Below are 23,015 nucleotides of genomic sequence, written 5' to 3' on the forward strand. Positions count from 1 at the left end.
GCTTTTGACAGTTGGTTTTTGCCCACTTGCAGCTTTCCTGCCTCAACAGCCATTGGGAGCAGAATGAGTTAGGGAGACGTTGGCTTTTCAAAATTACTTACATTTACCTTTCATCTGGGCTTAACCATGGACTTTCTCAGCCATTCAGGATCATAGTTTGTAGAGATGTACTCTGTATCAATTGACAGGATTGCTTCTTGTTTTGTCTATAGCTCTGGAAACTACATTAAGGCATTACCTGGGTAGTGTAGGTTTAAGGTGGTGAGGTCTGGCAGGACAGTTGATGTACTTTTGAGGGGTTGCTGTTGTTTTTTAATGGAAATAAATAGGTTTGTTAGGGGGCAGCCAGATGTAAGCTTGATTTCAATAACAGACTTCTCACACAGATGGGAAAGAGTAGCAATTGTGGGGATCCTTTTCTGGGTGCCCCCAGTCTGATGGAGCTGTGGGTGTAGTTGTTGGAAATGAAACAAATATTTCATTTCTGAAACATTTGCCCACTCTGCATGATTAATCTATGTATTTCATCCCTAACATTCATTAGATTGTATTTGGTTAATCTTCCTTAGTAACCATAATTAGGAAAAAAATGTTTATGTTGTTCAGAAATGAACAACAGATTATTTCTGAATCTGAAGGGTTCCAAAGATTATTGTGTCTGAAATATTTACCCATTTAATGTGTTAATATGCCAGGATCTATTGACTTGTTCAGCTTAATAGTTCTCTTTCTGGGTTGATTCCTCTTGTATTTATTTCCATATTTGTAGTGTTAATTACTTGCTGAAAATTTAAAGAGATAGTGGTATATAAAGGTTAATACGTATCACATAGCTATCTTCTAGATCAGTGGTTCTTAACCTTTGTTACTCAGGTGTTTTTGAACTGCAACTCCCAGAAACCCCAGCCAGCAGAGCTGATGGTGAAGGCTACTGGGAGTTGCAGTCCAAAAACATCTGAGTAACAAAGGTTAAGAACCAGTGTTCTAGATAAAACAACATATGAGTAGGCACTGACCAGGTAAAGGATCAAAACTCAACTTAGATTTATTTATTTTTTACTACCTTCCCTTCTCATACAGGCCAAGACACCAACCAGGTAAGAGATCAAACCTAATTTTAGCTTATTTTTTCCATTTTCACAATTTTTCCTCCTTATACAGGCCAAGACACCAACCAAATAGGAGATCAAACCTAATTTGGTTTATTTTTTTTCCATTTTTACCACCTTCTCTCCTTATTTATTCATTTATTTATTGAATTTGTATGCAGGTAAAGACGCCAACCAGGTAACAGATCAAAACCAATTTGTGTTTATTTTTTCCATTTTAACTGCCTTCCCTCCTTATTCAGGTAAAGATACTGAGAAGGTAAGAGATCAAAAGTAATTTTGGATTTATTTATTTATTTATTTTGCATTTTTACCCCCTTTTCTCCTTATACAGGTAAAGACACCAACCAGGTAAGAGATCAAAACTAATTTTGGTTTATTTCTTCCTTTTTAACTGCCTTCTCTCCTTATACAGGTAAAGACACCAACCAGGTAAGAGATCAACCCTAATTTTGGTTTATTTTTTCCATTTTCACAACCTTGCCTCCTTATACAGGTAAAGACGCTAACAAGGTAAGAGATAAAACCTAATATTAGTGTATTTTTTCCATTTTCACTACCTTGCCTCCTTATACAGCCCCAAACACCGACCAGGTAGGAGATCAAATCGAAATTTTGGTTTATTTTTTCCATTTACACAACCTTGCCTCCTTATACAGGTAAGGATGCCAACCAGGTAAGAGATCCAACCTAATTTTGGTTTATTTCTTCCATTTTTTACCACCTTCCCTCCTTATGCAGGTGAAGACATTGACCAACTAAGGAATCAAAACCAATTTGTGTTTATTTTTTCCGTTTTATCTGCCTTCCCTCCTTATTCAGGTAAAGACACTGAGAAGGTAAGAGATCAAAACTGGCTTTGGTTTATTTTTTCCAGTTTTACTGACTTCCCTCCTGTACTGTGATGTTTTTTGTGTTTTGGTGTGGTTTTTTCTCCAGCCCCATCGTGTTCAGGCTGGCTGTGTGTATGTGGGGGGTGCTTTTTTGTGTTTTTTTTCCCCCAGCCCCATGGCGTTCTGCTGGGGCTGGCTGTGTGTGGGGGGGTTGTGTTTTTCCCCCAGCCCCATGTCATTCTGCTGGGGCTGGCTTTGTGTGGGGGGTTGTTTTTGAGTGTTTTTCCCCAGCCCTATTGCATTCTGCTGGGGCTGGCTGTGTTTGGGGGCGTTGTGTTTTTTCCCCCCAGCCCCATGTCATTCTGCTGGGGCTGGCTGTGTGTGTGTGTGTGGTTTTTAAGTTTTTTCCCAAATCCATAGCGTTCCGCTGGGGCTGGCTGTGTTGTTTGTTTGTTTGTTTGTTTGTTTGTTTGTTTGCTTTTTGGCACCAGCACATTTCTATGGGGCTTCCAGTGATTTATTTTTAATTTATTTAGGGTTTGGGTTTGTTTGTTTTTCTTGCCAGAACAGATTAATGGGGTTTCTATGTATTCCTATGGGAAATGGTACTTTGACTTACGACCATTTTGAGTTATGCACATCTTCTAGAATGGATTATGGTTGCATGTCAAGGCACCACTGTAGTGTGGTTGCTGACCTTCAGCCAGATATCCTGGAGAGTTAAGTCAAGTGGGCCTTAGAAAACATGGCTAACAACAAGGCCAGTGGAGGTGATGGCATTCCAGTGGAACTATTTAAAATCTTAAGATGACTCTGTTAAGGTGCTACACTCCATATGCTAGCAAGTTTGGAAAACTCAGCAGTGGCCAGAGGATTGGAAAAGATCAGTCTACATCCCAATCCCAAAAAAGCGCAGTGCCAAAGAATGCTCGAACTACCGTACAATTGCACTCATTTCACACGCTAGCAAAGTTATGCTCAAAATCCTCCAAGGTAGGCTTCAGCAGTATGTGGACCGAGAACTCCCAGAAGTACAAGCTGGATTTCAAAGGGGTAGACGAACTTGAGACCAAATTGCTAACATGTGCTGGATTATGGAGAAAGCCAGAGAGTTCCAGAAAAACATCTACTTCTGCTTCATTGACTACGCAAAAGCCTTTGACTGTGTGGACCACAGCAAACTATGGCAAGTCCTTAAAGAAATGGGAGTGCCTCACCACCTTATCTATCTCCTGAGAAACCTACATGTGGGATAGGAAGCAACAGTTAGAACTGGATATGGAAAAACTGATTGGTTCAAAATTGGGGAAGGAGTACAGTGGTGCCTTGCATAATGAGTGCACTGTTTAACGAAGAATCCGCATACCGATGCGGATTTCCCCATCGCTAATGCAAGGGCATCCTCGCATTGTGATGGGGGAACAGCTGTTTGGCGGTTCCAAAATGGCCGCCGGATACCCAAAATGGCCGCCGGAACACTAAAAATGGCCACTGGGACACCCAAAATGGCCACCGGAACACTAAAAATGGCCACCGGGACACCCCAAATAACCACCGGGACACTAAAAATGGCCGCCGGAACACTAAAAATGGCCGCCGGGACACTAAAAATGGCCACCGGGACAAACAAAATGGCCACTGCAACATGGGGAAACATCGGAGACCAGTGAGTTTTGGGCCCACCTGGAATGCATTAAACAAAGTTTAATGCGTTCCAATGGGTTTCCCCGTCCCACTTAATGATGTTTCCCCGTAGTGAAGGTTAATCCGGAACCGATTAACCTCTCTATGTGGGGCACCACTGTACAATAAGGTTGTATATTGCCTCCCTGCTTATTTAACTTATATGCAGAATATATCATGTGAAAGGCTGGATTGGATGAATCCCAAACTGAAATTAAGATTGCAGGAAGAAATATCAACAACCTCAGATATGCAGATGATACTACTCTGATGGCAGAAAGTGAGGAGGAATTAAAGAACTCCCAAGCCAACTACACCAGAGCACAGAGTGCTGTCCTCTGAAGATGCTGGCCACAGAGACTGGCGAAATGTTAGGAAGAACAACCTTCAGGACACGGCCAAAGAGCCCGAAAAACCCACAACAACCAATTAAAGAATTTCTTAAGGAGAAGAGGAGAGCACCAAAAACGTTCTGAAGTTCAACATCAAAAAAACTAAGATCATGGTCACTGGCCCCATCACCTCCTGGCAAATAGAAGGGGAAGATATGGAGGCAGTGACAGATTTTACTTTCTTGGGCTCCATGATCACTGCAGATGGTGATAGCAGCCATGAAATTAAGACACCTTCTTCTTGGAAGGAAAGTGACAAGAAACCTAGACAGCATGTTAAAAAGCAGAGACATCACCTTGCCAGCAAAGGTCTTCATAGTAAAGATATGGTTATTCCATTCGCAATGTATGGAAGCGAGAGCTGGACCATAAGAAGGCTGAGGGCCGAAGAATTAATGCTTTTGAATTGTGGTGCTGGAGGAGACTCTTGAGAGTCCCCTGGAGTGCAAGGAGAAGAAACCTATCCATTTTGAAGGAAATCAACCCTGAGTGCTCACTGGAAGGACAGATCCTAAAGCTAAGGTGCCAGTACTTTGGCCATTTCATGAGAAGAGGACTCCCTGCAAAAGCCCCTGATGTTGTGAAAATGTGAAGGCAAGAGAAGAAGGGACGGCAGAAGGCAAGATGGTTGGACGTGTCACCAACATGAATTTGACCCAACTCCTGGAGGCAGTGGAAGACAGGAGGGCCTGGCTTGCTCTGGTCCATGGGATCACAAAGAGTTGGACACGACTTAACGACTAAACAACAAAATAGGTTGCTGGCAGAAGAGGTAAGTAAATGTTTGGGAGGAACACAAGGTTCTATCCAGACCTGCTCTCTCCCATATATACTTCAAACATTTCGTCTCCATCTCACTCCATAGCCAAATCTTCACACACACACACACACAGTCCCTATATCTGAATTCATCCACTATCACATTGACCTGCCTTTCCCACACCTCTCTCCCTCCAGCAACCGACAGAACATGTCTCTTCTCCTCTTACCCACAAACTCACATCATTGCTCTTCATATGCACATACCCAGACATACTATCGCCTTAAAAAAAAAAAACATCAAGTCTAGACCCACCCAACTCCCCTCTCATACATACACACTCCACCTTCTTCCCAGCCGTATGGCTCCCCGACAGGAAATCCTCCCCTCCCAATCCCACACCATGCCACATGACGTCTACTCTGCCCCACATGGACAAAAAGCATCCCACTATGCACTCCCCTCATCCCTTCCATGCTCCACATGCCCGACCGCCCTAACCAATCCATCACACCGTTTATAACATACTCCTCACAAAAAGTGTGTTCCTAGTTAACTCCAACACTTGAGTCCATCTCTGTATTTCTGGAGCTGGTGGGCAATGTATACCTCTGCCGGTGTGGATTCATACGCTGGCTTGGAACTGTTTTTCCCATGTCTCCTGATCTGACATAGGCAGGTAGAGGCACCAATTGGCACTTCCCACCAGGCTGTGCTGAGGCTGGATGTTGGTGCAGTTATAAGATCCTTCTGCCCCCAGCCAGCCCTTTTTCCTTTGAGTTAACCTGCCCGCTCTGGGTCCAGTGTGGCTGAGGTGGTCGCTTCGGGGCCGGATAGGAATTTTGGGTCTGTCTCACCTGATTGGCATATAAAAGGTGGCCGGACGTATTTTTGCCTATCCCACACTGTTTACCCATGGGATTCTAAGGGCTATTCTAGGTTTGAGTCAAGTTTAAATAGGTCAAACTGTCAGGTAGTGTGGAAGAGAAGATGAGTTTCAGTGAGCTCCCAAAAAGCACGTGGGGTCCTAGTGCACCAGCATCACAGCAACCAGGATCTAGCGTTTCACTTGCTGGGGTGAGGGGTGAATAAGGTATAGTCCCATCCATTGCATGTCTTAGTTCTAGACAATTGGATAGATGGCAGATAGGGAGATTTTTCTTCCCAGTCTGTGGCCAGCTGGGTATGAGCTGTTCAGGGGACAGCTCTGACCAGGGGCTTGGGACTCACCCACTTAGGATTGGAGAGGAGGTAAGAGATACCCCTAGAGCCTGCCCCAAGTATCCACATGACGTCCAGGCCCCTCTGTAGGATGAGAGTGATTGGAGGTTAAAAGCAATAAACTGTGGCCCTAGTTAACTCCAACACCTGTGTCCGTCTCTTTATTTCGGGAGTGGGTGGGCAGAGATTACATAACAGTGGTTATTGGTTCCTTTTTGTTAATTCCTTGCTGGCTGCGGCTCTTCGGCCCCAGCGGCAGTGGCAAACAAGCAGCAGCAGAGAAGGAAAAGGAAAAAGAGAGAGAGGGAGGGAACGAGCGACAGACTGTCAAGATGGACGGATGCGAACTTTCCATGGCGGGCTGTGAAAGGAGACACGCATGAGAAGGCTGTTCTCTCGGCATAATCCCCTCCCGTGGCACATCTGGGCAGGGAGCAGAGGAGCACCAGGTGGGAGGAAGGAGAAGCGCGCAGCCAGGTTGCGAGCGGGTCCGCTCCTTCACCTCAGCTGCAGAGAGGATGAGGCGACAGCAGCAGCAGCCTCGCCAGGTGACCTGCGAAGAGCGGGGGGGGGGAGAGAAACCTAAAAGCAGAAGCTCCTGTGGTGCCAAACCCCTGAGGGAGAAGACTGTTGGGCAGGAAGAGGCCTCCTCTTCTGGACGCATGGGCGCTTCGGGGGGGCAGACAGGGCCCAGCCCCTACGAGGCAGGGAGGAAGCCCCGCGCCTGCCAAATAGGTGCTGCTGCTGCTGCTCCTGCTCCAGATTGGGCTGAAATTAGAAGCCAGACAGATTTTGAGAGTGGGTGGCCATGTCGTGCTTGCAGGTGGCCATTTTGCGCTCCAAAAGTGTGACACACCCACCTGCTACCGTGACACATCCCTCCACAAGCATGACACCACCACCCCGTGCATGCAGAGGGGTGGCGATCTGTGTCCGCGGCCAAGTTAAAGGAGGTCCATGGATCGGCACCAGGCCGAGGACCAGGAGGTGACATCCCCTGCTGTAAGGCACACATTAGGGGAAGGATTTCTATGACATGTCATATTATTTTCTGCAGCCTATTTTTAAGCTTTTGGGTGGGTTTGAACATGTTTATGAGTAATCTGGTGAAAAGGGCCAGATTATTCATAAACATGTTTAAACTCGCTTATCAGTTCAAATGTAGTTTGCTGAGAAAATGTGAAATGTCATAGAAATCCTCCCCTACCAATATGTACGAGGGACAAAAGGACACAGAAAATCTTGTCCTTTATCATTCTTTTACACTGTTCTGAGACAATGTGTATGTCATGCAGATGGTTGGAAATGATATGAGGGCCCAGTCAGGCACATTATGGAGAACAAAACCTCTCTGAGAGAGACCACAGAGTCTATTACTCTCACTCCATTGCCAGCCAGTTGGTCAACATGACACCAAGGGTAGCCCTAGCTGATGTATCTGCCTCCATCCTGCATCCTCGCTTCCATAATAGTAGTAGTTTAGTCTAGCTAGACTGGAGTAAGCAACATGTTTTTAGTTGTTGTTTATTTAAATTTGAAAAATAACAAATTGAGCCATTTAGCTGTGGGGCTCTACACAGGAGAAAGAGGATTTTATGCCATTGGAACTGGGACTTGGTTTTTAGAGAGTGCACCCTCTCCAGCCCCTAACTAAAGCTATCCAATTTGTTATTTGTTGACTTTTATTACTCATTTTAACATCTAAAATTATCTCCAGGCTTGTCAGTATAAAAGCTGTGTAGTGACTCTCCTCCTGTACATCTCACACTGGATACAGATAGTTTTGACTTTATGTGGAGGGAGGATTCAAAATGGAGAATCAGCATTTCTTGTCTTTCCTGGCTTTTCCCGTTCCCAACAAGCTTACAATCTATTCAAGGTAAAACCTGAGGACTTCAACTTGAGTCTGTGCATTCTTCCTCATAACTATCTCCTAAGATGATGTGCAGCTATGGTCATTTCAAGATCACCTCATCTCTCCAGTTTTGCCCAGTTTTGCCTATAGAAGAGGTCTGAAAGCTTGCATACATAATGTCCCCTTTTGGTTGCCTGACAAAGCTATTGTCTTAATATAGAATTTGGAGCTGGCTTTATGGCCAATACAGTTAATTCCACTTTTTGAATTTTGTCAGGAATAATCCATTAGGACTAGATTCTAAAGCCAGCAATGGGTAAGGCCAGAGCCAAGAATGGATGAACTCACCCCTTCTCTCTCTCTCTCTCTCTGCCACTCCATTCTTTCTCTTCCACCTCCACCTTTAAGAGCCTGGCGGCATAATGGTTAAACTGCTGTACTGCAGCCAAAACTCGGGGTTCAATCCCAGGTAGCCGGCTCAAGGCTGACTCAGCCTTCTGTCCTTCCGAGGTCAGTAAAATGAGAGAGAGCCCAGCTTGCTGGGGGGGGGCAATGTGTAGCCTGCATAATTACTGTAACTTGTAAACCACCCAGAGAGTGCTTGAAGCTCTATGGGGTGGTATATAAGCAGCACGCTTTGCTTTGCTCTGCCCTTAGGTAGCTGTAGAGAATGAGCTGGCACTTCTTCCTAGAAGCCAGGACTGATTATTTGTAAACAGTGTTTGAAACTAGGCTGAGGGCCATATGAGATTAGAAGAGGGCTGCAAGTTGCCAACGTAGGCCTTTCAAAATTTCAAGCTGGAATGGAAACACTCTTAAGAACCTTCCTAATTCCATCCTGTTATCAAAATACATCTGTCAGATCTTGTAACTGATTTCTTTTTTTTTTCCCCTTCTGGAACTAGAGGAAAATGTTTTCCTATATTGTCAAACAATTTGGGCACCCATGAAGGGGCTGTCTATTTTGAATACAATTTACGACATGTCACCCAATCCAATTAGATTCAGTTACTTACACTCTAACTATAGATATACAGTATACTGATTATATAGCTGTTTGTCAGAAAAGGGCCTGACATCCTGTCAGCCAGACCAATGCAGGGGGTTAAGTGGCTTCAAAGGGGGTAACTCTCCAGCTTATCTGTTTGGGGCAAAAAAAACAACAACGATGACCACAGATTGTTGTGACAAACAAAAAGGGGTGGGTGGGAGTCTTCAGGAATCACGTGCCTTTGTTTGGCGTTCCCTCTGAGTAGATTATTGGAGCGGGTAATTATTTTAGCACTTTATTTTCATAATGAAACAACAGTTTCCAGGAATTCCTCTCTTTGTTTAACAACAATGACTCAGTGCTTCATAAAAAAAGGAAACTGCAGGGGAATTTTCTTTGCCTTCAGATCTCAAACCATGTTTCACAGTACTAGGTAGAATTAAAGCTACATACTTGCTTCACACAAAGATGTATATAGCCATCTGCCACTAGGGACCAGCTGCTTTCAGATGTTAGCTTTGGTTCATGGCTTCTTCCATCAGGTGACCTCTGGCAACTAATAATTCCTTTCTCTCTTGAAGCAATGCTACATGATGATCCTCCATGTCAACGTACCCTGATTCTGAAGAGCTTTCAAGGGCAGGGAGGGGCTTTATGTCTCCCATTGCCAATGGTGACATCTGCCTCCCAATAAGTTTCTTTAGAATGATGCAACATCCTTTCAGGGGTGGGGGGAGAACAATACAGTAAACCCCTATATGCAGGGGAATCGGTTCCAAGCCTCCCTGGAGATGCTGAAAAATAAGGAACATTATTTTAATAGTGAATGTGGCACATACTGTACTATGGTCTCTGCTCCCTCTAGTGGCTAGTCGTGATTACTTTATTGTTTTAAATATTTGGGGATTATTTTTTTAAAAAAATATTTTCTGACCATGGCTAGGTTAATCAGCAGATATTAATCCTGTGGATAAGGGGCCTTACTGTAGTAGCCCATGGATGGAATGAAATTGAGGCTCGTGGGGGGGGGGGGGGAGACCTTGCAAAATAAAAGCCTGATAATGCTAACCATCACCAAAATAACCCTCCCTTTAAAAACACAGAAACACATGTTTTTAAATCTCTAGCACCCCCATTCCTACCTGGTCAAGAAGAGTCAATACACATAGATAAGCATAGCAGTTTGTAAAGAGACACCACAATTAAGAAATGATTTGGTCAAACCTCTAGCACCATTTTATTTTATTCATACTGTGGTAATCTTTCATGGGGATGTGCAGTACAAACCCTATTGTTGCCAACTTGATGAAGAGTCCTGCAGGATTCAATAGCTTGCCTGTTTTTTGATGTTTTCAGAGGTCCTATAGTGAAAAATGCCTAATGTTGAAGTTAGATTCTGGAAAGGAAGAGGCATTGAAGATCATTCTTAGGCTGCTGGAATGCACCAAAACATTTCAGAAGAAGATCAATCTGTGCTTTATAGACTACAGGACTGAGGCAATCATGAAGAGCTACGGATTGTTCTGAAAGAAACAGGCATTATTCAGCACTTGATTGTCCTGATACATAATCTGTATTATGGACAAGAAGCTACTGTTAGGACGCAATATGATGAGACAGAATGGTTTCCTATAGGCAAAGGTATCAGACAAGAGTGCATTTTGTCTTCCTGTCTGTTCAGTCTATACATAGGACATATCATATGGAAAGCTTGATTAGATTCAGGAGGAGGAGTAGTAAAAATTCCCATGAAGGCACATCAGTAATTTAAGATATGCAGATGACACCATCTTACTGGCAGAAATCAGCAATGACTTGAAATGACTGTTAGGGAAAGTGAAAGAAGAAAGTACCAAACCAGGACTGCAGCTGAACACAGAAGAAGAAAAAATCCTATGACTGCAGAAGAACTACACAGCTTTAATGTCCACAATGGAGAAACTGAAATTGTTAGACTTTGTATAATGTGTGGCTCAATCAACAACCCAAGTGGAGACTGCAGCCAAGAAATCAGAAGAAAAATAAGACTTGGCAGCAATGAAGGAACGAGAAAACATCATCAAGTGTAAGGATGTGTCACTGAAGACCAAGACCAAGATCATCCACACTCTTGTATTCGCAGTCACTATGTAGGAGTCTGGAAGCTGGACAGTGAAGAAGGCTGACAAGATTCATTTGAAATACTGTATGGTGCTGGAGAAGAGTTTTATCTTTCTGGGCTGCCAGAAAGATAAACTAGTGGGTGCTAAATCAAACCAAGCTTGAATTATTTCTGAAGGCAAAAATGATTGAGGCACAGCATGAGAAGACAGCATTCCCTGGAAAAGCCAATAATGCTGGGAAAGGTGGAAGGCGGCAAGAGAAGAGGAAGACCAAATAAGAGATGAACTGACTCCTTATGGGAACCCTTAGGTTTGAATTTACAAGAGCTGAGCAGTGCTGTTGAGGACAGGACATTTTGGAGGTCGTTCGTTCATAGGGTCGCCATAAGTCGGAGACAACTTAACAGCACGTAACAATAACAGCAGCAGCAGCAACTACCACTAAAATATCACCCAAACTTGATTTTGAATTTTGCGCAAGAATCAATGGCTTCCCTCGCACAACCTTTTTTACTTGTTGGTTCCACTGCTTTCCTGAGACACACCTCTTTCCTTTAAAAAAATATGCTATCTTCACTATCGAAATCTCACAAACTATCAGTCACTAGAGCTGCCACTTGGCAGGGGAAGCTATTCCTCACTAAAACAAGAGTGAGGAAATCTTGGCCTTCCAGAGAACGGACATCTTTGGCTTGCCAACTTCTTTTGGCCTATAGCGCCTGTAATCCTTTACTGTCAGTCATGCTGGCAAGGCTTCTGGGAAGTGGCTCAACACAGCTGATGGGCCAGACACGTCCCATCCCAGAGGTACAACTTCTTCTGGCATGGAGCTGAACTTTGCCATGTGCTCATGGCAACAGATCACCCTGCCTTTAGAGGGCCAAGGGCAAGGGCCAAGATGGCAATCCAACATGCAACAGCGATGTGCATCCGTAGGTTATTACTCAAGAAACTGTGGAAAGAGAGAGTGTCTTTTATTTTTGTCACATGTTCAACAATTGGGTAAGAGCAACATACTCACATTTACAACACAAGAAAAGGAGACACTGAAATGGCAAATAATTTTTTTTTGTCACACATGATCTTTACTCACAGTGCAGTAGAAAACAACAGACCAATACAGGCAGTAAGCATGTTTCAGCAAATGAATTCTCCACTTGGATTTGCCTCTGATTTTCAAAGGTAAATTGTTATTTAAATGCTTACTCCATTTTATATAGGCTGTTTTATTTTTATTTTTTTTTAAATGGGATTAATGATGGGCACATCCAGCATGCAATCTGAATTATGTAAAATTGCCAATTCTTATTTTCGAAATTAATTACAGCTCCTGTCTTAGCAGCTTCTTAATCTCCAACCACTGGAAAGTGTTAATGCTTCCTTTCCCGATGTTGGCACCTTAAGCTACTATTAAAAGCCCAGAATGTGTGTTTTTAAACCAACAGATGGTCATCTTTTGTACTTGAAATGAGAAGAGGCACCCTCTTGTTCCTAAGCTACAAAGAGTCTTAGGCTGGTCCCAGGATGATTGCCTTGGACAGGCTATTTGCTTTGTTAAAATGAGTGATCACAACAATAAAGATGGCCATAGTAATTTATGGGCTTCCTACAGTACTATTAGTACTGTAATAGTATTGGATGTTCTTTAATACTGTACAGGACTTTCTTTTCTTACCTGAACTTTGGGCACTTGAAATTAAGAGTGATTTGTTGACCTGGTAAGGGGTACAATACAGTACTACGGTTGTAGCCCATCAAATACAGACATTAGGCGGGGATAAATATGCAAAACCAGACCCAATCAGGGGTATTTGTTTAATTCCAGGACAACTATGGGTCAGAGCAACAAGCTACTGGTCATCCATGGGAGACAGCAACAGTCCCACAAGACCCTTTGTGTTATATCTGGCATTTGTGGGTTTCAAAAGCTTCTAACTTTGTAAACCCAGCAATTTGCACTGGGAAAATGGAAACTGAAAAGATTGAGCAGCTGAAACCAAAAGAGAAGGCAAGTGGCCATTGAATGCCCCCCCGCCCCCACCGGCAGTAAAACCCAGGATCTTCTTTGGATGCTCCAAGTATTGAGGCACTAGGGAAGGGTCAACCTAAGGTCACAGTGTGCTATATACTGACCTGCACCAGTGTTACCAGTTTTTCCTAAGAGCAGGGCAAAGTGGCAGACTTGCATCATAATTGCTAGCTAGGATTTGTGCACTAGAAGTTTCTTTTTTCTTTCTTACCTAGTTTAGTTAATTTACTCTGCAGTTTACTATTGAGAAGTGTTTTGTGTGGCTGTGGATGAATGCTTGTGGTCCTTTTGTATGGGCTGTGATTGGTTAGATCAGAATTAGAGTGCTAGGGTTTGTCTTTCCTCCACATCATCTCCCCTTTTTAAACTTTCTTTCTGGTGGTGTAAATCCCACTGCCTGTAGGCTTTTGTGCAACTGCTAAAAGGTTGCCTATAAACAGAAGTAAAATTATCTTATCTACCAAGTCCCTTCCTGTCTCCCTCCCAAGTCACAGCCAATTATATTTCCCCCTATCATGAGAATGGTTCTCCGCCCCTGGAGATCTGGAAATAGATAAATAACATCACTTGCCTGGACAAGGATCAGATCAGAGCATCGCCTTAAGGGCAGAGGGTGGATCATTCCAATGTGTGTGCTTTTTATTCAGGCATGCTATGCTGGGGCTAGGAAGGAGGGTGCATACAGTATTTTTAACAGATACTGCCTTTGACCTATGTGGGATTTATCTAGGCTCAGAAGAAAAAAATATCAAGCCAATTTTAGCAGTTTATAGATGCTGCTGTGCGAACGTATCCCTTAAATATTTAGGCATGCAGATATTGCTGGATTGCCATTGCCGTCATCCCTCACCACTGGCTATGTTAGCTAGCCAATGATAGGAGATGCCGTCCGGCAGTGTACAGAGCAGTGGTTCCCAACTTTGGGTCCCCAGATGTTCTTGGACTAAAACTCTCACTAGCTGTGTGATTTTTGGGAGTTGTAGTCTAAGAACATCTGGGAAGCACTGGTCAAGAAAGAGCTACAAGGTACTCAGTCATTTTAAGATAAGCTTGGCAGCATCAGTACCCAGATGGAAGACAAGCAAGCTCACCATCAACTGCACCTCAGAACGACTTCTGCTTCTCCTCTAATCCCAGGTCTGGCCCCTCACATCTCATTTGAACATTTGTAACATTTTAAGGGGGAGTGGGGGACACATCTATATATTTAAACATTATTAAAATTGGCCTGTGCCATTCCAAAGTATCAAAATTTGTCTGTAGAAGAAAAAGCAGACATAGTCCCTCCAATGTCATATCCTTTCACTCAGAGGTCTGCGATGGAAAGAGTCTGGTCTTGAGCAGCTTACTTGAAATGTGTTTGGTTCATACGTGCTGTAAAAGGAACATAACTATACCAAGAAAAGTCAGACCCTCAAGGCAGTGGAGTCTCAAATACCCTTAGAGATCCCAGGCTGGGATGCTGACTGTATTATGAGAGCAAGTTTTACTGTCAAACTCTTCCACCATCAGCCCGTGGTGAGCTACCCGCCCGGTCCTTGATGGAAATAGTCCTGATTTCAGGAGGCTGCTTTGAGCCGACTCAGAAGGAGGAGCTGAGTCACTGGCTTGAACTTCAACAAAAATCCGGTTGCGTGCCCCAGAAAGGAATCCACTGTTGTTCCTATCAGAGTAGGTGTCCTTGGTTTCCCTTTCCATGGAGCATAGCTGGACTTTAAAGGCGTCTTGGAATCCTCTGCGGAAGTTCTCATTAAAGTATCCATAAATTATTGGGTTGATGCTGCTGTTAAAGAAAGCCAGCCAGTGGGCAAAGGGGAAAAAGTAAACTGTGATGAGGTTAAGTTGATAATCAGTTAGGTTCCCATAGTCTGTCAGTAGCATTAAAGTCCATAGGGGCAACCAAGAGAGTGTGAAGAACAGTGCCACCATGATCAACATATTGATAACTTTGATCTTCCTTTTGGAGACCCTTCTTCCTTCATTGTCCCCTGGGTGGGAACCCCGTATGGGCGCAGATGACTTGAACAGTTTGAAGGCAATCCGAGCGTACATGATCACAATGGAGGTCAGAGGGGCAAGGTAAATGTGTGAAAAAAGAATGGTTGTGTAGATCTTGTGCATCTCTTGATCTGGCCAGGCCTCCCAGCAGGAATAAAGTGGATAGGAATGGTTGTAGGCATCTACCATAAAGTGGTATTCATCCTTGGTGACTGTCAAGGTAACAGCAGAGGGGCACATAATAACTAAAGCCAAAACCCAGATGATAACAATGGTGATGAGGGCTTTCCTTTGAGTTAATTTCTGCCTAAATGGGTAGACGATGCAACGAAACCTAAAGGGGAAGGAAAAAAGCAACAGAGTTAGATGCTGGAATATATGATAAAGGAATATATATAAAAGAAACAAGCTTTTCCTTTGTGTCTGTTGTGGTATGTACAGAAAAGTACATTCTACAAGAACTTTTTGTAAATGACATCTTAAGCAACACCCCTTAGCTCTTGCCCCAATCTGCATGAGAAGTTCATAACATAATGGAAGAGATCCATATTTGAATACTGACCTCCTAACTTCTCTAAGAAGGGATTATAATTGTGAGGAAGAAGTCATTTTTTTAAAAAAACATTTCTACAAGTTTTCCCAAAGAGTTCTTATTTGAGAAGATTACTGTGAAACAAAAGTTGAGAGATAAACTCTCAAAGAGCTTGCTTGGCTCTTGCCATCTGGAAGACGGTACTTAATTGGAACTTGAACGTGAATTTCCCAGTTCAGCATTCTTGCCAATCTTCTGTAGATCACTTTGAGGAATATTAGTAAGTCCTGTTCTGCTCATCTCGAATCTAACAGCTCCAGTTGCAGTGCTCTTAGGCAAGACTGCTATGATACTGGACATGGCAGAAAAAGGAATAGAAAACAAGAGATGCGGACTTACCTTTCCACTGCAATCGCTACGAGAGTGAACACTGAAGCGGAGACAGACATTCCTTGGACCAGCCCACTCATCTTACACATGATAATGTCAAATGGCCAGCCTGGAATGATAGCTAGCATGTCACAGCAATAGATACACATCTGAATCCTTGAGATAATTTAATGAATGTCTAAGGATCATAGCTACACTTTCTTAAAGGACTAGTAGGGAACCTGGAGAACTCAGTGGTTTAGGCATTTGGCTGCAAAACCAAAGGTTGGGGGTTTGATTCTGTACTGTGCTTCCTTGACAGGGGCTGAACTCAGTGATCCACAGGGTTCCTTCCAGCTCTGCAGTTCTAAGATGATGATGATGATGAACCTTCAGCACACCAGATGTTATAGACTACAACCTCTACAGTTCTTTACCATTAGCCATGATGGCTGGAAATTCTGGGAAAGTCCCCCACCCCCAAAATAAAAACAGCAGGAAAGCCAAAGGTTTCCTCACCTTTGGTGTAAGAGCAGCTAATCTACACATATTTTAATATTAACATTAAAGTATTGTGATCTGATAAATATTCACGTCCATTTGATGGGTAACTTGTAAATGTGTACTCTACACTGTGCTATACATTTCTCTGTAAGAACAGGAAAAGGTGCAGTGATTCTCATTGATCTGAATGCCTCTGAGTTTGCTGAGCTCCGTAGAAGATTGTATAATTGCCTGGAGGGGGTCCAACGTAGAATGAGAATACACTTATTCATTAAGCTATTCTGCTTACGTTTTGACCTTAATATGGAATATATAACATTGAGCTAAATCAAGGCTGAATCAGAGGACCCATTGAAATCAACAGAACATAAGCTACTCGTTCTTAACTTCAGTCCCATTGGTATCAATATGTTAGCACAAAATATGACTGTACGTATCTGTCATTGGAAGAGTAGAGGCTTGTTTGTGATGTTAGCTGAAGTAAGAGCTACAGCTCTGTTAATTTTAAAGTTGACTTTCATGTTTCCCCCCCCAAAAAACACAATGGTTGAACAACTTACATTTTGGACTACAATTCCCAAAATCCCTCAGGTTGGCTAGCTGGGGGATTCTGGAAGTTGTCATCCAAAAAGTAGTTCTTCCATTTTCTGCAAAGAAGCATGCATATTTACAGTTTGGTAATATGAAAATATATTTAAATATAATCAGGTTAAACACTTTAAAGGCAAAAAATTATTCAGCTTTCTAATATGATGGGTAGCTCCTATGATTTTACAATGAATTGTAATTTCAATTTGGCCACATTAAACATCAAAACAACCCAACCAAGCTGTTATCCATCTTTCTGTACAGTGCCAGTATGTTATTTTATTGATCAGAGAGGTTTAAACACACACATATGCAGTACTGATCACCCCTCTTCAAAATTGCTCTGGCATTATTAAATATACCCTATTCAGCTTCAGCCTATAATGTTTGCTGTTTCCTCTAGATGTCTCTATTCACCATCTGATTCCCTTCTCATACGCTTCCATACCATCAAGTTTAGCCTTGTCATTACCTGGAGTCCCATTTTTGTTGCTATCCCTTAATTTTTCTTTTTTTAATTATTGTAAAAATGTTCAAAGGAAACACCTCCTTCAAGTGAGAATACAGAATACTTTCTTGTTTCCAGACATCGCTTGTTTCCTCCCTTTTATTGTTTTCTTATATAGAGCGGGAGATTAGCTAATTAGATGTCTTTCAAAGAATGTTCAGGCACAAAGCACTGCATGCCACTGTTGAGAATGTCAGGCACCATCCTTAAAAATAGAAGTCTAGCCCTCATGGGGTGGGGTGGGGACTACACTGAGATTTATCCCCCATTTGGGACCACTGTTGGCACAGACAAGTTCAATCTGTTAGTGGAGAGACTGCATGAGGTACAGATAATTGCAAAACAAAAAACAAACAACCCACAGTTTCATGTTGGTTTCTGTCATGTGTGATCACCAATATCACCAAAGCAGGAGGAGGGTTCCGGTGATGTGACATGAACATCTTGGATGGGATGGCTGCGTGCAGTGGGAATAAACCCTTCTCTTCTGTTTTATTTGCATTGAACTCTCTATTTTTTAAAAATCCAGTTCAGCACAATGTCACTTCCAATAAAATAAAAAGAGACCCTATTTCTCTCTGTTATTGTTGTTGTTTAATTGTTAACTCATGTCCGACTCTTCGTGACCCCATGGACCCCAGCATGCCAGGCCCTCCTGTCTTCTCTCTGCCAGAGGCATTGATAAGCAGTTGGGGGCTTCATAACTTTTAATCCTTAGAAGCCTAGCTCAACCAGTCTTTCACTCCCATCCCACTCAGACAGTGGTAGGAAGATGGTAGAAAATTGCCAGTGACTAGCCTGGCTTCCATTTCCTCTTGCCTTGTATCACACCTCTGTAGCCTAATGCATCTCTCTCTGGCCTCCAGTTGAGGTCTTTCCCTCTCTGCCACCCTGCTTAGAGATTGTCAAGAAAATGTCTCCTTTGGAAGAGGGCCATCAGCTCCTTGCTCCTGAAGGGCCAATCTGCCTAAGATTGGGGGTGGGGCAGCTTCTGGTCTTCCAGAGACAGAGAAAGAAGGTGGTGTCTGATCTGCCAGAGGACTGCCCTTCCCAACCTGCAGGAGAGGAAGGAGGCTGGTGAGGGTTAGAAAGACACTCCAGCACTGTGTCAGCTGAATGGTTCAGTTGAAGTGTTATATTAATGCAGTGCTATGCCACTTACTTTTTCTAAAGCAATAGATTGGAGGAACGTGAGTGCTGTGCTTCCCCCATATCTAGCTTCCAGCCCTGATGACTGACAGTGGGGGATGAGAGGGAAAGAGGTGAGAAGGTAGAGTTAATAGCGGAGGATGGTGCTCAACCACTGAGAATTGGGGTGATTTGAACAGCAGTGTGGTTTTTTATCCTGAACTACCCCAGAAAGTTAATGTTGTCTCTGTGTGTGTGAATGGTAAGATTTATTTAAACATCAGAGTGCCTTTTGAACTTACCCTATTTAGCTCGATCCAGTCCCAAAATAGTTTCACTGTTTAATCACATCTACAGTTGCTAATCTAAGTTAGACTCTATACAGGCAGTGTTTACTGTCATCTCATGAGCAAAATGGATTGCTGTATAAGATTACAAAAGCATAAGCAGGGGATTCCTTTAATTTAAAAAATAGCTTTCAAAAATGATTTAAAATAAGGTGCGTCTACGATGTAAAGAGAAACAAGGATTACTTTGCCAATGAGGTGTGCTTTCTGGTTGGAAAATGATACAAAATACTTTTCCACCAGAGGGCTGTTTATTTTAGCATACTTATGAAACCCTCATTTATTTCAATCATTTCTGCATATCTACATACCTCTGCTGCTTGTAAATTGTGTATTTGGGAAACCAGCAGAGGCAGTTGGAGAGGCAGCAGCAGCAACAAGAGCCAGAGTGGGGACGGGGGATGGGGTTAGGAGGAAGGAGAGATGGACGGCCACAAGGAGCCTGAAAGGAAGGGGAGGATAGGATCAGTCTGGTGTAGGGTTGGAGGAGCGAAGTGTTGTCTATGGGCAAAAAATGGATCAGAGGCACCGATCCTCATGGAACCACATGATTTTGATTTAGGATCATCCCCCAAACCATCTCAATCATAGGCATCACATCTGCCCACAGATTGGACCGTGACTAGGGATGATCCCATGTAAAAATCAAGGGGATCCATGCTTGGATCACTGTTTCAGTGCAAAACTAGGCACCCTTCATTTCTGTAGTGTATTCCATGGGTACAAGTGGGAAGAGCTGGAGCATTCTTAAAGGGACAGAAGCAGCCAAGCTTTCTAAAGGGGCAAGCAGGTTTGACCCCTCTCTTCCTTCACCACAGAGGCAGGGATGACTGGCCAGTAGAAGAACAGGGTGGATGAGCACAAGGCAAAACCTCAAATGCAACAATTTCAAAAGCCCTCAATGTAGTCCTCTCAATCAAGATACCACACAGCTAAAAAATGGTGTAAAAGTTTTCCCAGGAGGATGCATACACTGACTCAAATACCATGTGATTACCAAGTGATTTCTAAATTGATTTCATTTAGAATGGAGTTTGTTGCGAGGCAAATATAAATACAAACAAGCCCTAATAAAGGTATCGCCTGTCCTTGCTTTTGTGTTGTGGCTTTATTTATTTGCTTTTTCTATATATGATTATCAGTGAAGTAGAATTTCAATGTCTTGTGTATTTCCTTTCTATTAGCAAGCAGAGGAGAAAAATGTATTCAAAATAATAAAATATTAAATTAATGTTTCACTTGCAGTGTATAGACTGATAACAGAATTAGCTGGTCTAAAACAGCAAAGCAGGCTGGTTGACTGTGGGCTCGGCATGCAAGCCACTCATTTTAGAAGATGTGCAAAACATGCTCTGCTTTTATTGCCAACTTATCATGTGCTTCTTTGGATCAAACATTCTACCACACTTCAATGATTCAATTAAAAGAACCACTAAAAGATCTCTCTCCTAAAGTCATCTTAAACTTGAGCTTGAAGAATTACTTACTGTATTTTGACCAAGGCTCTTGAAAACCCCAGCTAGCATGCCCAAAGTATACTCTTCCAAGCTCTGGTCTAAAATCCTCATTTTTTTTTTTCAAATCTCCTCTTGATAAACAGAACAACAACTACTACTACTACTGCTGCTGCTGCTGCTACTACTACTACTACTACTACTACTACTACTACTACTACTACTACCTAATTCCTTTAAAAAAAATACAGCCATTATCTTGTTGCAAACAATAGGATAGGACACTATTTTTAAAGATGTTTTCAGATTTGTGGTTTTAGACTGCATCTCCCAGGATTTCACAGCAGTACTTGCCAGAACTGGACTGCAGCTCCAAGCATTTATTGGGGAATTTCGATTATTCATTTATACAGCAATAGCAGCACAGAAACATAGACAGATGAGCTCAGTCCTCATCTCCTGTCTGCCCCTTTGGTTTCTTTTCCACGCAAACTAGTACTTTGCTACGATAAAAATACTCTAGAAATATTTGAAGTAGAAAAAGGTATATTTGCTTACAGTTACCTCTTGAATTTACAATCAGAATAAAAAGGAGAAAATAGAGTCTCCACGATGTGTCAGAGACCTTCCATGCTTGTTGCTTGGTCAGAGGTCAGAGCAGAAAAAGGGCTATCAACAACAAAGAAATGACGCAGGCAGGCAGGAAGAGGAGGTGGAGGAGCTTGCTGGGGGGGGGGGCAATGTGTAGCCTGTATAATTAAATTGTAAACCGCCCGTAGAGTGCTTGTAGTGCTATGGGGCGGTATATAAGTCCAATAAATAAATAAATAAATAAATAAATAAATAAATAAATAAATAAATAAATAAATAAATAAATAAATAAATAAATGTCCGAGACAAGAAAAGAACTTTATCAATCAAATTAATGGAAAAAGGTCTATCACGTTAGAATGTAAAACCCCTCCCAATGATACCCAGTGTTAGTGCATGCAAGATTATTATCATCCCAACAGAATTCTCCAGAAATTCCCCAGGCAATCTTAGGGGTTCCTGTCCAAAACCACAAATTTGTGCACATCTTGTTTGTAATATCTGTTTTGCCAGTTTTCCAGTGGGGTAGCCATTTTGGTTTGTTATAGCAAATTGACACCTTCCTTGGGGTACGTGCCACCACTTGACCACAGATAAACACCAGCATTGATGGTATTACTACATGTATTATGGGACTGCACAGAAATGCATTACTGTGCTATTGAGGTTCTCCTACACTAAGGGTGGACAATGTGCACTGTCAGTGATCCAAGTCTTCAAAGCTAAAATTATAGCCTAAATGCTTTATGAGGTTCAATTGTTCATATATTCTAATTTGAAGCCCTTGGAAATAGTATTGTGGCATCCACCAGGTCATGAATATTAATGTGCTATCTACATGGACCAATGAGAATGCTGGAGAGGCAGGGACATGAGATATAAGAGTCTCTACAGGAGAAGGAGGAGGGGAGATTGAGAGTTTGAGGACTGATGGTTTGGGGAGTTTGAAGGTGGAGAGACAGAGTGGATGAAGTAGGATGTTTTGTTAAGAGTTAAAGACATTGATTGTACCTTCATCACCTATAATAATAACTTCTGTTTGGTTCTTTTTCAAATGACACATTGCCTGGTCCTCTATCATTAATAATAAACAATGTTGATGTAATCAACTGGTAGCAGTGACATTAATAATAATAATAATAATAATAATAATAATAATAATAATAATAATAATAATAATAATAATAATAATAATAATAATAATAATAATAATAATAATAATAATAATAATACATAGCTTGTGCCCTTTGCTTGGTGAAACAAGCAAGGACAGGAGGGAACATGACAAATTGGTAGCACAGCGGTGAGATACAAAACAATTCAGTGAAAAATTGAATGGGCTTGAATTTGAAGGTATTCCTAGCTAGAAGAGGTTAGGATCTGAGATAAGAAGTGGTTACCCATTAGAGTCTTGTAGAAGACCTAGTTTCAGAGCTTCTGAAGCCAGATCTGGAGAATCCTAAGATAGGGGAAATAGCTACTCAAGAGAAACCATTTACCTCCAGATTTACAAGACCAAGTGGCTAGCTCAAAATCCGGAGCTCTGAGGATAAAGAGCAGTATTGGATGGAGTAGAAGCCTATGTCAGGATAGATCTGAGATGATAATAAAAGCTAAAAGTAAAGAAAAGCTGAGCAGAAAATTGTTCTTGTGTCTGAAGACAAGAATCGCCCAGACAGGGAAATAGTGTGGCAAGGGCTGCGAGCTTGGGAGTAGCCAAGGTGAGCTGTTTGAAAAGCACAACCTAGTTATAAGGAAGGCACTGAAAGAAAGGTCCGTTTGGCTCTTGTGAGGGGAAAGAACTCGTCTAGTTTAATAAGGAATTGTGTTGTTTATGAAAAGAAGTTAAAAGTTGGTTATTGAGGCACAGGTTGAGCTCCAGGGTGCTGAGGGAAATGGGAACTGTCAAATTCAAAGTGAAGAAGAAACTGAAAGCTCAGTAATAATTGCCTCAGAGGGAGAAAATATCCAACGCTCCCAAGATTTTGAAAAATGGAAGCTAGAACAAGAATTTAAACTGA

At 42.3% G+C, this 23,015-nt stretch overlaps 1 protein-coding gene and 1 long non-coding RNA gene across 2 annotated transcripts in view; one reads left to right on the forward strand and one right to left on the reverse strand.

Annotated features, from left to right (window-relative positions):
- Positions 1-11,899: 11,899 nt before the first annotated feature.
- NPFFR1 (neuropeptide FF receptor 1) overlaps positions 11,900-23,015 on the reverse strand; it is a 34,663-nt gene continuing 23,547 nt past the window's right edge. The window contains exons 3-4 of the mRNA XM_078391379.1: positions 15,905-16,004; positions 11,900-15,307 (exon numbers count right to left, since the gene is read on the reverse strand). Coding sequence (XP_078247505.1) covers positions 14,416-15,307; positions 15,905-16,004 — 992 coding nt within the window. The 3' untranslated portion in view covers positions 11,900-14,415. The remainder of the gene's footprint in view (positions 15,308-15,904; positions 16,005-23,015) is intronic.
- On the forward strand, positions 12,015-16,366 carry LOC144588438 (uncharacterized). Its single transcript, XR_013544010.1, has 2 exons — positions 12,015-12,128; positions 16,197-16,366. It is a non-coding gene; the product is annotated as an uncharacterized LOC144588438 (long non-coding RNA).

Source organism: Pogona vitticeps, chromosome 3 (genome assembly GCF_051106095.1).
Source record: "Pogona vitticeps strain Pit_001003342236 chromosome 3, PviZW2.1, whole genome shotgun sequence".
Taxonomy (NCBI): Eukaryota; Metazoa; Chordata; class Lepidosauria; order Squamata; family Agamidae; genus Pogona; species Pogona vitticeps.